At 36.6% G+C, this 16,294-nt stretch overlaps 2 protein-coding genes across 3 annotated transcripts; one reads left to right on the top strand and one right to left on the bottom strand.

Annotated features, from left to right (window-relative positions):
• The first annotated feature begins 15 nt into the window (after positions 1-15).
• Positions 16-3,812, top strand: LOC107600463 (protein CDKN2AIP homolog A-like). 2 transcript variants are annotated; one of them, XM_016292369.1, is made up of 4 exons: positions 16-92; positions 583-829; positions 1,761-1,882; positions 2,749-3,812. In XM_016292369.1, the coding sequence occupies exons 2-4, from the start codon at positions 585-587 to the stop codon at positions 3,318-3,320; spliced, it is 939 nt and encodes a 312-aa protein (XP_016147855.1). In that variant the 5' UTR covers positions 16-92; positions 583-584; the 3' UTR covers positions 3,321-3,812. The 2 variants fall into 2 exon arrangements, with proteins under 2 accessions (XP_016147855.1, XP_016147854.1); XM_016292368.1 differs by having other exon boundaries at positions 2,746-3,812.
• Positions 3,813-6,727: 2,915 nt separating this feature from the next.
• On the bottom strand, positions 6,728-7,605 carry LOC107600483 (cocaine- and amphetamine-regulated transcript protein-like). The gene is made up of 3 exons (XM_016292390.1): positions 7,336-7,605; positions 7,151-7,234; positions 6,728-6,997 (listed from the first exon to the last, which is right to left on the bottom strand). The coding sequence occupies exons 1-3, from the start codon at positions 7,495-7,497 to the stop codon at positions 6,890-6,892; spliced, it is 354 nt and encodes a 117-aa protein (XP_016147876.1). The 5' UTR covers positions 7,498-7,605; the 3' UTR covers positions 6,728-6,889.
• Between the last annotated feature and the right edge of the window lie 8,689 nt (positions 7,606-16,294).

Below are 16,294 nucleotides of genomic sequence, written 5' to 3'. Positions count from 1 at the left end.
TGCTCAGCCAGCTCCACTGCACTTATATTTCACATAATATTTTTTACCACATACAGCTGATGAGGACTCATCTGCAGAGAATATATTTAGAGGTGAACAGAGCTTGCTTTCTCTTCACGATCTGCTGTAGAGTTTTTGGTGTGTTTTGCTGTTTCATTTATATTACATGTGTTGCTTCCACCTATAGCGACTGATTCGACTCATTGAAGTTAAGATTAGAGTTATGTTAATGCCTGCAGGGCGAGCACAGTGGTCATTTTAATGCATTACTAAAATGCTTTGGTAATTATAACGTGATAACTTATAATAATAATCTGGGCGAAGTCGAATGAAAACAAGCCTAAAACTACAATTAACTCAACACTGAGAACTCTAATGTAAAATTAAAATACATACTTATGATTATGTTTAAACTGTCCAGTCTGCAGCATTAAATACCTTGCCAACTACAGTTGAACTGTTTGTTTGTTTGTCTGTCTGTCGCTGGGAAACATGTCTACAATTTCAGTCCTTAGGCCATGAACCTGCTGTGTGGGACACCTTCTTTTTTATGAACTTCTCAAACTGACTTTTGGTTTTCAGTGATGGCGGCGGGGAGAGGAGGAGATATCGTCTCCGAGTTCCTCAGTCAGAATCCACACCTGGAGAACTGGGTGGAATCTTTAAGAGGACACTGTGAGACAAATAAACAGTGGCATGCCAGAAGAGAGTTTGTCCTGCGCAATATGGAGGACTTTCCTTCCATCCAACCTGGGATCCCAAGTCCTACTTTAGACAGACTTCTGTCTCGGTCCATGGTTTGGGCCAACCACGTGTTTTTAGGCTGTCGGTAATTGTTATTTTTGGATTTGGTTCTTTTTTTTTTTTTTTTTGAACACAAAATGCACTTCTTATTTCAGTTGTTTGCGGGTGAATGTCATGTATCTAATTTTTTGCTGAATCTTTTTTATTTTGAACACTACCGTTTGAAAGTCTGGGGTCAGAATGTTTGGCGGGGCATAGAGGAGAAACAATAATGTACAGTATGTGGAAAAGAATGTGTTTTTTGAACTTTAAACCGCATAAACATTTCATTACACCAAATAATGTTCTTTTTAGCAACATCATATGACCCCTTTAAAGAAATCAATACTTTCATTCAGCAAAAACACATTAAATTGATCAAAAGTGACAATAAATACATTTATAATGTTACAAAATATTTCTATTTCATTTAAATTCCTTTTGAATATATTCTTCAAAGAATCAGTTTTCACAAAAAAAATATTAAACAGCACAACCGTTTTTAACATTGATAGTAAAAATAAGACGTAATGGCTGCTGAAAAAACAGCTTTATCATCACAGGATTAAATTACATTTTAAAATACATTCAAATGTAAATTATTTTAATAATTTCAAATAATTTATTTGAATGATATCAAATAAATGTAGCCTTGGTGACTTCTTTAAAAAATCTTTCTGACCCCAAATTTTTGAAAGGTAGTGGACAATGCATACATAAAATGACAAATATAAAGCTCAAAGAACTGTCCTTATAATAAAGGTTAAAACGATGAAACAGTTTGTTTTATTTGTTATTAGTATGTTAATATTTGAAAAACGTCCACCAAAGAATAGTCACACCACACTTCTGATACATTTTAGACTTGATAGATAGACTTGATTGATCGTTAGACAGATAAGTTTTAGACTTGGTTTTTCAAATGATTTTTCTTTTTTTACTGAGAACACTATTATTTGTTATTGGCCCTAATGCAGATATCCACAGCCTGTAATGGACAAGGTAAATGAGATGGCAGAAGGAATCACTGTGATTGAAGCCCCTGTGCGAAAGACTAGAGATGAAATCATGGGGAAAACAAAAAGACCTGCAGTTTCAGGTAAATGGGCTATCTTTAATGTGTGTCATTGAATTAGTGTACACAACCGTTCAAAGGTTTGGGGTTAGCAAGTTTTTTTACAATGCTTTTAAAAGAAGTATCTTAATCAAAAGTGAAGTGAAAGTGAACGTTTGATATAAATACACTTTTATCTGAACTCAAAAATAACCTCTTCACCATTTTATTTCACTGAATCTTTTTGTAGTGAGTCTTATGTGTACTAGATGTGGACATTGAAATAATAGTACTTTTTATGATGTGCAATAATTGTACTATATGCTGCTGCTTAATAAGTGCAATAATTTTGTTTTAGATGCTGCTAATTACTATGTGCATTATTTAATATTTATATGCTGCTGTCATTCCTTTTAGTGCTATATTCTTTTAAATTAACACTGTTGCAGTTTTTATTATATATATATTTTTATACTGATTTTATGGTACGTGTTTAGTTTAGTGCAGTATTTATGAGCCAGTGGAACGGAATTTCGTTCATATGTGCATTCTGTATGTACAGCTGAATGACAATAAAAAAGCTACCTACCTAAAAAATACACTAAAAACTGAATATTGTGAAATATTATACCATTTCCATTTTCTTATTATTATCAATGTTTAAAACAGGTGTGCTGCTTAATATTTTTGTGGAAAACGTGGTTTTTTTTAACAGATAGTTCAAAGGAATACCATTTATTTCAAATATAAATATTTTGTAATGAACTGAACGTCACTTTTGATCAGTTTAATGTGTCCTTACTGAATAAAAGCATGAATTTCAAATTGACCTCAAATTTTTGAACAGTAGAGTAATACAGAATGTTTGATCACTGATTTACACTGAGCTCTTTAACTGTATTTTGTAGCAGTGGATGCTGATGATTCCCAGAGTAAGAAGGCTAAACCCAACGATACAGACGTTAAAGCTCATGCGAAGAGTGTTGGCCGTCCAGCTGCCAGTACTTTCAAATCGGGCCCTCCGCCGGGGGCTCCTGCAGAACACCAGCCCTTTTTTAATCGACTCTATAAGGCAGTTGCTTGGAAGCTTGTGTCTGCTGGTGGCTTTGGCCCCAACTTGGAACACTTTGAAATCTTGCGCAGTTGTGTGGAGTCATGTAAGGCCAGTCTTGCTTGTGTGTTTGTTCCACTCAAAGACATTCCTGACCTGCCTATGGGACGTACCCAGAAAGAAGGCCAGGTGTGTGAACTGCGCTGCTGCACCGTCTACATGGGTACAGGCTACGGGCGCGATGAGTGTGCCGCCAGGGCTATGGCCTCCAAGGAAGCACTCAAAGTGTTTCAAGGGCAAAAAGTTACAGTGAAAGTTTGCCGCCGCAGGTTCCAAGGACAAGACGTTGACGATTTGGTTCTGCTGGATGAACAGTCCAGGAGCCAGGTTTTCCCTCCGGCTCTCAGCTACCCCTTTCAGGAAGACCAGTAGAGCTTCATTCATATGCCACAATGACATAAGGTTGTAGATTCACCTGTGGCAACTGTGAAATCGTTTCCAAAGAGTTTCATTTGTTGCAGTCATTCTCATTCAGAATAGCACTGTGGAGAAGGACTGGTAGGAATACAGTAGTTTGTAAAAGTGATCAAAAAAGGAGTTTTGCGCCTTGTAAAATGCTTCCGCTGTTGCTTTAGAGTCTTGTTTGTGGTTTTGAAGTTTAGATGGTTTAGATCTTCATGGTTGTTGAACATCCATAACTGTGGTTATAGTTCAGTCTGACCTTGAAAAATGTTGGTGGTTTCAAAAGCTGCTATTTTAATTGATAAATGTCAATTGTCAATAACTTTTCTTTAGTTTATTTCTAAAACATTACATTGAGAATATACAGTCTGCAGTTGAATCTGTGGTTGTGATTGTCTATGTCCAATATTCAAACAGATAATAATCACAAAAATAAATCTTGGATTAATACATGAATGGTAACAAAATTGTAATGTTATACTCCGTTTTGATTGTTAAAAGAAAACATTACAGTAAATAATAATACAGTAAAGAAATAAGATCTCATTGTTAGCTTAATATCTAAATTTCATGACACTTTTAAATTTTTTTCCCTTGCTTCACATATATTGGACAGTTTTTATTTATTAATACATGTCATAACCACTTTCTGTGATGAGGTTTGGTAATGTTTGTTGCTGTTGTTGTGGACCTTTAGGCATATTCTTTGAATATCAAATAAAAACTGCCATCTGTTTCAAACCAGGGTTAAATGTTCAAGCAGAAGTATCAATGAAGTGTAAGTGTCTGGTTAAATGTATCTCAGTCTAATGTTAGAAAAAGCTAGCTTTAATTGAGGTTTAACTTGGGTTATATTCTGATTTCATAAAAAGATGTGACGTTCTGTCTATCCGTACTGTTTTGTTTGGTAGCGGCATTTAAAAAAATAAAAAATCTTGAATCTCTAGAAATCTCACACTTGATGGGGTGGTTCCAAATTGGCCGCTATATGGCATTGTAATAACTACAACTGCTTTTTTAGTTTATAATTCTGTAACTATAAGTCAAAGGATTGTAGATTTACAGTTTACCCCTAGGTGAATTGTTCACCAGTTTAAATGGAAAAACTCTTCCAAGGCTCTTGGTTTGAAATCAAACTTGGCACACATCATCCCAAGAACCTCATGACCAAAAAAAAAATTTATTAAAATGTTGCGAAGACATAAGCCAGTTAAAACAGTTTGGAATTGCCTATTTTCACGAATTGACCTTATGATAAATACTTATGGATTTACACATTTTTTGTTGCATATGAAAATGTAAATGTTTAACAAGTGTCCACATATATGTTTTAATCACAGTTTTTATTGAGGTTTTTCTTTCTTTCTTTCTTTCTTTTTACTTCTCTTTCTGTCTAACAGTAAGAGGGAGTGATTTCCTCAGTCAGTTGTCAAAATAGACAGCATATATTGCTGTTAACTGTTTTTATCAAACACTAACTAGAAGTAAACATTCAAGATGGACTTTGCTGTAGAAATTATATCAAAGCCACATTATATTTGAAAAGATGGTTGGAGATACAACTATTTTAAAATCTGGAATCTGAGGGTGCAAAAAAATAAAAATACTGAGAAAATCGCCTTTAAAGTTGTCCAAATGAAGTTCTTAGCAATGTATATTACTAATCAAAAATGAAGTTTTGATATATTTACAGTAAGAAATTTACTAAATATCTTCGTGGAACATGATCTTAACTTGATATCCTAATGATTTTTGCCATAAAAGAAAAATCGATAATTTTGACCCATACAATGTATTTTTGGCTATTGCTACAAATATACCCCAGCGACTTGAGACTGCTTTTGTGCTCCAGAGTCACATATTATTTACTTATTTGTTTGCTTTGTTCTATCAATTCCCATTTATAGGGCATGAAAATGTTCACTCACAAAGTGATATTTTTGTAAACACTATAGGCATATCATTAGAATCAGCCTAAATTTGTCTTGTGTAACAATCATTCGGATATATTCACTATCAATCAAATTCATTTGAGTATAAAAGTGTTTACATAACCTCAGTCAGTGGTCATGTTTAAATCTCTTGTAAAAGAGCTTTTCGAATTATTACCCAAAGCAAATGACAGTTTTATTACACATCACACACTGCTTTGCTCATATTTACATGACATAATCAATTTGTTTCCTCTCCAGCAACCTGAATGCAATGCGATGAAAAATCCTTATGATATCTGAATATTAAATGGCTTGAAGGTGCACAATGGTTTGATTGGTGTAATATAAAATTGGACCCATTAACTTCTATGCAGAGATGTGTTTGACCTGTTTCTCAGTGCCAGCAAGCAACAGCAGACACGCATTTCCCATCGTTCCCCACTCCTGCTGGCAGTTTAAAAAGTTAACAATTGTAAATGAATCTAACAAGGAGTGAAAGCGCCCGTTTGAGTGCCGGCTTTGATTGACATTTGAGAGAATTTGGGTGTGTTTTTCTGCTTGGCTGCAAGCTGGCCTCATCCTCTCAGGCAGAGCTAATCATGGGACAGCCTGTACTAACTGCACTTTTCCTCATTCTCTCCTATGAGTCAGAGTTTTTTTTGTAATACAGGAATGTCACATATCTTGAACCCTTGTTACATCTAAGCTGTTGACATCATGCATGCAGATGGAATGAGATGTGAGACACATTGAAGAGAATTACGAGGAACTGAACACTTTTATAAAACACATTCCCTGAAGCTGCTTCATTATATTTTTGTAATGATGGAGTTTCAGGGAATGCTTTATTAAACTCATCACCTTGATTTTCTGTTTCTTTTAATTCTCTTACATTTGTCTCACATCTCATTCCAGTTACTACATTGAAAAGAAGACTTGGAATGCTAAAGTAATTTCAGAAAGAATAGATTAAATACACAAATTTGGCTTTGCTTTCTTCTTGATATCTTTTAATATCTAAGTGAACAGTGTAAACGTCTAGTAGGCATAATCCTAATTATGTATTTGTGTTACAACCAGCAATAGCAGTATGTTTATGATAATTTAACTTGTTTTCATCAATGTATAAATGAATCTTTTAACATTTTACAATATGTTTAGTCATTTCTATTTCATTTTGAATGTTCAGTTGCTTGATTTGGACTCAAGTTTTCTTAATCTTCAAAGTGGTTGAAAAAAGTGCAGTTTTATTATTTTTTTTACTGCAGGTTGCCACTTTGATATTACTTTGAAGGCAGCAATTAAACAAGCTTTTCTTTATTTTGGTGAGTAGCTTTTTTTTCTTTTTTCTTTTACAGTGCAGAATATTTATATGCCACAACAAAACATTTATTATACTAATTAGAGGAAACACACAGACTGCCTTAGAAAACAAAAGTCCACACAATTTATTTAAATTTAATTACACATCAGGCGCAGCTAATAATTAAACAATCTTTCAAATCCATCTGTTCTTCTCATAACACTTCATAATCATAAAAATAGAAATCACGTAATGTATAAATATCTGTAATATCATGTGTATATTTCCAATTCACAATTCATTTACAAACATTTCAGCAAAAAGTAATTGCAAAACGCTCCACGCGGACAGTCACACATTTTGCCGATTCTTGATCCTTTCCTGATGGCGCATTGCTCCCCAACGTCGCACTGATGTGAAAGCAAAGTGTAAATGTTAAATAACACACTGTCAGCGTTTAGTTAATAGTAAATGTAAATAGTAAATGTGTGATTTCAATCTAGGCATTTCAGTATTTTACACTATTTTAAATGAAACACACAAATCTGGTTTGTGCTACTCACTGTAGGAACGCGCCCAAACTTCTTTTCCCAAAGTGAGATGCGTTTACTCTGCAGTTTCTCCAGAACGTCATGTAAAGCCCCGAGCTGTGAACATGTTCACGTCAACTAAGTAAGTATCATTCAAATCTTTTTAAAGAAGGGAACATCATTTGTTTTGTATGCGTCGAGAATTACGCAATACTTACGAGCTGCTTCTCGTTGGTCAGATTCGGGTCCTTTGGGTAAAACTCTCTCAGAGCTCTTGTTTCTAAGTCGGATTCGTTGTCAAAGTCCATTTCGGCACCCTGAATGCAAGACACCAGCACAGCGCATGCCATCGCTGTGGTCCAGAGTTTGGAGCTCTCCATGGTCACAGACAGCCAAGACTGAACGCGTCCTCTGCACTGAGATTCAAGTGAACACTAGCTTCCCGCGGTCCAATCACCTTATATCTGCTCCACTGAAACACCACTCACTTCGATCCTCTTTTGCTCCACCTTACACATTGATTTTTGTCCATGCGTAATAAGGACGACGACGATGACTCATTGCGTAAAGCTGGCGAGTTTATGTCCAAAACAAGACAGAAAGACGTCTGAAGGGACGAAAACATGTCTTAGGCTGGAAATTATTATATATGTAATTCTGCTTTTTGATTGTTTTAGTAGATGTTTTGTAGTCACGTTGGTTACATAAAAAAGACCTGTATGAAATTCCAGATTCTACTTTGGAAATGGGGAGATGTGGCTAGTTGTAACACTGTTTATATCTGTTTACATATATTTGAAGCTTTTCTACTACATTTAAATGGCAAAATTAGAAAACACATACACAAGCATAAGCATGAAACCACTATAGGCTGGTTTTCTGGTCTTAGCGGATTTTAGCTGGTCTCCCAGCCTGGCCGGCTGAAAAGTACTGGGAGAAAAAGTATAAGGATGGATCTGGTTTAGGTATTTTCAACATACCCAAAACAGCAAAGTGTGACATTTGAAACATATGTGACCATTTGCAATTTATGAAAATACTGTTGTCGAACATATTTCACGCTTTCGGTTAAAATAAACCTAATCTAAATCTATGCTAATGTGATTTTACTGTGTTCGACCAACAGCTTTAGTAAAGTATTATGGGAATAAGTTTAATTAGTATATTAAATTATTAGAATCCAACATAAAAAAAAGCATTACAAAAGCACTTTCATATAATTCCCCATGTGACAACTTGCCCTGCTCTGCCATTAATGTAGCCATTTTTAATATATTTTAAAAGAATTCCAATGACAAATTATTTGAAAGAGGCCCACTTTATCTGTATTCACATAACAGAAACAGTGGACTGAGGGCATATAAGTTTAGCATGAGCATAATGCTTATTTTCTGTAAAGGAAGAATGTACACATTGTGATAAAGATGGTGAAGCTTAAGTGTCCCTCTATACCAGCTGGTGTACTTGCATTCATCTCAAGTTTGTCAGCTTTTTGTGTAGCAGGCACAGCCTTTATTGAATGTCCAAAGGAACATCAGTTACTTGCCAAAAAGAAAACCTCCAAAAGACCAGGACAAAAAAAAAAGCTATTTTTCTTAAATGTCCTACGCACAAGAATGGAGCTAGTTAATTCATTTTCAATGGCCAACAAATTCATTTAGATGGCTGCTGTAGAAGATGCTTGTCCATTTTTGTTGAATAATTCTATTTTAGGCACAGAACGTGTTATTTTGTTGTTTCCTGCTGGTTAATGCAAAGCCAAGCCTCACTTTGATCCGGTCTTAGTTGCTTCATGAAGATCCTTTGTCGGTTAGAGGCAGGAATCAAACCAGGTCCGTCTGACTGCTCTGTGGGCTGCATGAGTCATATCACTCCAATCACCACTTGTATTATTGCCTGTCAGAAACTTTTCCCTCAGCACGGTTACCTGTTTATTAATACGACCACTGACGGGGTAGTTTTGCTCACCACTCACGTCAAATGAGCTCTATTTTCATCTTCTTCCAAGAAAAAATATTAAATTTTGTGCAGGCAGATAGTTCATATGCATAAGGACGCATGTCAATTGTTTAACACCAGCAAAATATTTCACTTTTCACAGTCATTCTTCACATAACATTTCTCCACACTGCTACAAATAAGGTCCTGAGGGTGTCATTCCTGTCAAAACAGTGTAGACCATTTTTGAAAAGATGATTACTGGATAGGACAGGATTGCCATAGGGTGTCAAATCCAGAACAAGTGTGAGAATGGCTGAAGGGAACATAGCCTAAAATACACACTGGCACTTGCAGTAAACTGCACATAAGCATTGCTACTGTTGTGCATGCAGACTTCACTTGACAGTTTGTAAATTGTAGTTTGCTGTAATCTTTCAATGTGGCGAAGGCTTGCCACCTTCTAATAAGGTTTGGCTCTAATTTAAGTTGAGGAAATAATATATCTCTTGCCAAACAGCCACAACAAAGGAAGTTTGACATCTTTTAATAATAAACTCTCACCTTTAAGTTCCCATTAAGATTATTGGCCTCCTATTAAAAAAGCTTCCTGAGCCACTGAAGGAGGTTGTTTGTATATGCAGTGAAGAGGAAGATGGGCTTTGGGACGATGCAGGAGTGTTGTGTGGGAGAGATCGGAACTTATCTAAGTATTCTTCCGAACTCTAAGATCCTGGCACATTTGTTTTGCTTCAAAGATGTTTGTTTTCTCCTTTGGCTGGCATGTCAATGACCTCCCACCCTTTTCCTACTTTATGAATCCTTCTGAGAGAGTCAAATTACTTGAGCCGGAAAGACCCTGCGTTGGAATTGATTTTGTGTGGGTGTGTGATTTCCCTCTTCCCTCAGGTGATCAAGTTAAGTTCATTACAGCCTTATTGCCTCTCTAAAGTTGAAAAATTATAAGTGAATTAAGACCTGACATACTTGTATCACATCAGCTTGGTGGATTCAAGTCACATTTACCTACCATGATAGTTTGTTCATAAGACTCTCCAGCCAGTCATCAGCAGTTGTTATGATGATCTGAATGCTTAAAAATAGATTGAAAGAAGAACAAAAATGAATAAAAATAGTATTATAAACTATATCATAACATAGGTCTGTGCATTAATAGTGGTGATTTTTCAGTTATGCTTTCTTCAGGTTGCATCATTATGCCAGTAGGTGGCGACAAGTGTTTATATACAGTATCTCACAGAAGTGAGTACACCCCTCACATTTTTGTAAATATTTTATTATATCTTTTCATGTGACAACACTGAAGAAATTACACTTTGCTACAAGGTAAATAAGTGAGTGTACAGCTTGTACAGCTTGTATAACAGTGTAAATTTGCTGTCCCCTCAAAATAACTCAACCCACAGCCATTAATGTCTAAACCGCTGGCCACAAAAGTGAGTACACCCCTAAGTGAAAATGTCCAAATTGGGCACTGCCTTAACCCTATTGGGCATGGAGCTCACCAGAGCTTCACAGGTTGCCACTGGAGTCCTCTTCCACTCCTCCATGACGACATCACGGAGCTGGGATGTTAGAGAACTTGCGCTCCTCCTCCTTCTGTTTGAGGATGCCCCACAGATGCTCAATAGGGTTTAGGTCTGGAGACATGCTTGGCTAGTCCATCACCTTTACCCTCAGCTTCTTTAGCAAGGCAGTGGTCGTCTTGGAGCTGTATTTGGGGTCGTTATAATGTTGGAATACTGCCCTGCGGCCCAGTCTCTGAAGCTCTGCTTCAGTATGTCACAGTACATGTTGGCATTCATGGTTCCCTCATTGGACTGTAGCTCCCCAGTGCCGGCAGCACTCATGCAGCCCCAGACACTGACACTCCCACCACCATGCTTGACTGTTGGCAAGACACACTTGTCTTTGTACTCCTCACCAGGTTGCCGCCACACCTCAGCTTCTTTAGCAAGGCAGTGGTCGTCTTGGAGCTGTATTTGGGGTCGTTATAATGTTGGAATACTGCCCTGCGGCCCAGTCTCCGAAGGGAGGGGATGAAGCTCTGCTTCAGTATGTCACAGTACATGTTGGCATTCATGGTTCCCTCATGTAGCTCCCCAGTGCCGGCAGCACTCATGCAGCCCCAGACCATGACACTCCCACCACCATGCTTGACTGTAGACAAGACACACTTGTCTTTGTATTCCTCACACGCTTGACACCATCTGAACCAAACAAGTTTATCTTGGTCTCATCAGACCACAGGACATGGTTCCAGTAATCCCTGTCCTTAGTCTTCAACAAACTGTTTGTGCTTGTCTTCAACAAACTGTTTGTGGCCTTTCTTCTGCATCATCTTTAGAAGACGCTTCCTTCTGGGACGACAGCCATGCAGACCAATTTGATGCAGTGTGCGGCGTATGGTCTGAGCACTGACAGGCTGACCCCCCAGCAATGCTGGCAGCACTCATACGTCTATTTCTCAAATACAACCTCTGGATATGATGCTGAGCACGTGCACTCAACTTCTTTGGTCCACCATGGCGAGGCCTCTTCTGAGTGGAACCTGTCCTGTTAAACCGCTGTATGGTCTTGGCCACCGTGCTGCAGCTCAGTTTCAGGGTCTTGGCAATCTTCTTATAGCCTACGCCATCTTTATGTAGAGCAACAATTCTTTTTTTCAGATCCTCAGAGAGTTCTTTGCCATGAGGTGCCATGTTGAACTTCCAGTGACCAGTATGAGAGCGTGAGAGCGATAACACCGAATTTAACACACCTGCTCGCCCAATTTGGACATTTTCACTTAGGGGTGTACTCACTTTTGTGGCCAGCGGTTTAGACATTAATGACTGTGGGTTGAGTTATTTTGAGGGGACAGCAAATTTACACTGTTATACAAGCTGTACACTCACTACTTTACATTGTAGCAAAGTGTCATTTCTTCAGCGTTGTCACATGAAAAGATATAATAAAATATTTACAAAAGTGTGAGGGGTCTACTCACTTCTGTGAGATAATGTAAGTAAGTCATTGAATCGCTCATTCAACCAATTCATTCAAAACACTGATTTAATCAGGAATGAAAAAATTGATTGGGCCTGTTTCAGGCTGAGTGTATCCCACCATTCATTACATTCAGGAACTCATGTGAAAATTTTGAAATGTTGAGATTTCTAGTGTAAGTTGGTAGTAAAACATTTTATTGGTGCAGAGATGAGTATGTGTCTTTTGTACAATGTCTGCAACTTTTTCTTTCTTTTTTTTTTACTTAATTAGAAGCATCACATTTACTAAATTGTGTTATATGTTACCTAGGGACTACTGAACAGATATTTAGAAGTTTATTTTAAAGTAATGAAAATCAAAATATCTAAATAACACTCTGTAAAAACTTTACTTGCAATTTTACAACACTATGATGTAAGTGGGTCCCATTGGATAATCAAAAGTTCTGTGTACACTTACGATCTGTTTACATCAATTGAATATATGTGAAATACATCATGTAAGTAAACAACTGGTCAAGTGCAAGGACTGCAAGTATAAGTATTGGGATAGGCCCTCTGTCTTTATGAGTGAATAATTGAATCATTCCCTGAACAAGCCATTCAAAAACGCTGATTCATTCAATAACGAAACACCACTGTGTAACCACTGCTCCTGTAATATTGCTTAATCAAACCTGGATTATAAATTATAATAAAAAAATGCAGTTTCAGAGCTTCAGCATAGCAATAGGGGGCTCGGTAACCCAGAGAGAGGAAAGATCTGCATCTGAATTGTCAATTACTCGGAGGTCCCTTGTTAGTGCCAGACCCTCATTTGTCAACACACAGTACAGACTCCCCATTATGTGAGGAGTCAACACTCGGATCCAAAACACAAGCCAAACAGTTGCGCTTCAGACAGCCTTCAGATCCTAAAACCCCCAAAATGGAGCCGATAAATGGGACTTGAGTCAGTTAATCAAGCTGTGAAGTGGCCAGTGGGTAATGTTAGATGTCAGCATGGTGAGAGACACAGAATCAGGTCACTTCATTGTGCAGCAAAGATTATCTCATGCGTCAGTGAGGGTCACACTCCAGTCCACTGATTGCATCAGTCATTAGGCTAACAGCAGAAGCTTTGCCTGTTAGTGTTTCCTGCATCCATCACTGTCCTGGGCATCCTACAAGACGATTCCCTCAAGATCTTTCAAAGAAGAGTGTTGTACTCAGGATTAGAATCACTATAGCTATTATTATGCAAGCTGTAGTTACAGCAGCAAGAGACTATTCGACCTTTATCACCTCTATCAGAAACACTCTCTAGAAAGCAAATGAGATGGTCAAGCACAAAGCAAAAGAGCAATTCGAGTGTTTCAGGGTCTAGATGAGGCAAAGAATGATAAATAAGAGCCAAACAAGAGGAGCAGATGTGAAGGAGCTTGTTTGATTGCAAAGTCTGTATTTGGCCTGTCATACCTAAGGAGAAGATTAAAGGGAAAAAGTACACAGCAAAGCAAAGGGTACGATATGTTTCTTTAAATAACACAGTGCAACATTCTGTTCCTGCAGATTTGGTGGGGGATCTTGAGCTCTTATGTAATCATTTGTATTTTCATTTTTTTTTTCATGTTTTCTGTTTAAGTTGATGAATAATTTAACCCTTCCATTTGCTTCTGATGCATCAGAACAGCAGTGTAGCCCTTGAAGAATGAACAAGCATTGCTGATTTTAATGGGACTGACATTTGTCTTGCTTTGTTCTGACGTTGTCACATGCATATTGCATTGGCTTTATTTGTTCTACATAATTGTCTTCATTTAAGTTCAAAAACAGAAAGTGAAAGCTTTTCTACATACACTCTTTTCTGCTTGGGGCAAAAAACATCAGTAATATATATTCACAAAATTGTTAGAAAGGCTGTCCGCACATACCAGGGTCCGCAGTCTGAGTTGTTGTGCGTCATTGTGAGGTAATTAGGGGTCTCTGAAAAATCTGCCTCTACTGCCTCTTCCCTGCCTACAACGCTTTATTTGTTCTGATGAGGAGTTGCTTATCTTTGTAATTGCACTGTATAGCTTTCGTGTGTTGCCATTAAGCTTTATAATATTGCTTAACGACTCCACTTCCATTCCACCCACTCTCTTCAAATCCATTTTTAGACAAAACCTTCACATCTTTAAGCGAACGCCAGCATAACAGAATGAAGCGGGATGAGGAGGACAGAAAATGCCAAGAAATTAAAAAGAAGAACTCTGGATAACTTTTATGGCAAATATTAATAGAGGAATTCTCCTCTCCAAGGAAACTGCTGTGTCAGAGACCTTTTAAAACTCAAAATTGCTTGAAAATTAAACTATATAATCACTAGAGCAGATCATTTGATAATAACAATTACTATAATCATTTACATTTCTATAAAGACACAAACTTGCTTAAAATATGTATGCATGTGTTACTTTCATATTATATTCAATTGCACCATATAAATATATATAAATGTATTTATAAATATTATTTAGTGTGTGTTTGTTTGATGGAATTTTATAATAATAATTATATTTATAAAAATATATATTGTATTTCATAATCATTTACATTTACATATAGACTTTTAAAAACAAACTTGCTTAAACATCAAACTGAAAGAATCACTTGCTCATATAGAATTTTATAATAATAATTCTATATATGTACACACACACACACACACACACACACACACAGACTTATAAATACATTTACATATATTTATAGCCGTTAAACATAATATGAAAGTAACATACATATATAAAATTATATAATAGGAACATTTTATATTGTAAATATTAATGTGTGATTGTTTATAAATAATATATAAGTTTCCCTCCCATCAAATGCATTAAATTAATAATCAACAACAGGTTCTTTGACCAACCAACTCCTATGGACGGGGGAGAAGTTACATAAGAACACCTGTCTTGTATAGTCTGTGGCGTATTCATTACCTTAAATAAACACTTTGAGTAAAACAGTAGTGTAATGTTTTAAATGTTCAGTTCATATGATATTCTCTCAGACAGAACCAGTGCCCCTCAGAAGCCTCTTCTGAAAGCAAAGTTCCTGTCGTCTTCACAGCAGCCAGCAAGAAATCAGGACAGGTTTGGGTGGCTTGTCACAGAGGGAAGATGATCTGCAGGATACAAAGGGGACAAAATGATGAGTGTCAGCCGAGCAGCCATTAGATGGACTGCAAGTATCTCTCTAAGTGTCTCAAAGAAGCTGTTCATTAACCCACCACACAAGTGTCAGGTCAAGCAGCATCCTCTCCAGCACTAAATTGAGTTTCCATCAACCAATGAGCATTTATTTGAAAAACAAGCACCAGCCTCCACCAGCTCCACAGAAGCGTAATTACACAGCATGAAAAATTTAAGAAATGAGCAGCTAATTATTGCAGACTTAATGACTCACTCAGTCTCTCACTAACTGCTTCCCTCCTCTGAGGTCTGATAAAGCCATGGCAAGAGATGGCTTCACTTCTGATGAGGACAGCGGTGTTATGTTATCTTTCCTGCTGGAATGTCTCGCTTCTGATGTTTGCAATTTCATAATGATAAGTTTTATGGAATTCTGAGCCAGATATCAGATCTCGGCTGTATTTGCTTTTCACCCATTTAATAATAACATTCAGGGGATTGAGAAAATTCGAAAATGTGGATGATTTGAATACAGTTCTTTTGCTCAAACAAAAAGAATCCGACAAAAATCTCATTATTTTCTTAATGAATAAAGGAGACTCTATAATATCTTTGTTTTTTTTAATTATTGTTGAGCATTTGAAACATTATTAATCTGACCTGGTAAAATGGATTATACATGAAATAAAAGAACTAAGGGTAGACTCGATGTTGACAATAAGTAAACAAACACAGCCCTCTAGTGCTCAATGAAAATAATGAATACAAATTAAAAATTATACTTGATTTTTTATTTATTATGAGGGCAAAACTAATTCACTAAATGTTATTTAACATGAATTATGCAACGAGGGAAACAATATTTTGAAACAAAAAACATATATAAGGAAAAGGTATACATATATATATATATATATATATATATATATATACAGTATATATATATATATACAGTGGGGCAAAAAAGTATTTAGTCAGCCACCAATTGTGCAAGTTCTCCCACTTAAAAAGATGAGAGAGGCATGTAATTTTCATCATAGGTATACCTCAACTATGAGAGACAAAATGAG

This window comes from Sinocyclocheilus grahami, unplaced genomic scaffold, assembly GCF_001515645.1.
Source record: "Sinocyclocheilus grahami isolate Dianchi unplaced genomic scaffold, SAMN03320097.WGS_v1.1 scaffold284.1, whole genome shotgun sequence".
In the NCBI taxonomy this organism is placed as follows: Eukaryota; Metazoa; Chordata; class Actinopteri; order Cypriniformes; family Cyprinidae; genus Sinocyclocheilus; species Sinocyclocheilus grahami.
The sequence above is the reverse complement of the archived record's forward strand: the minus strand, read 5'-3'. Positions and strand labels throughout refer to the sequence as shown.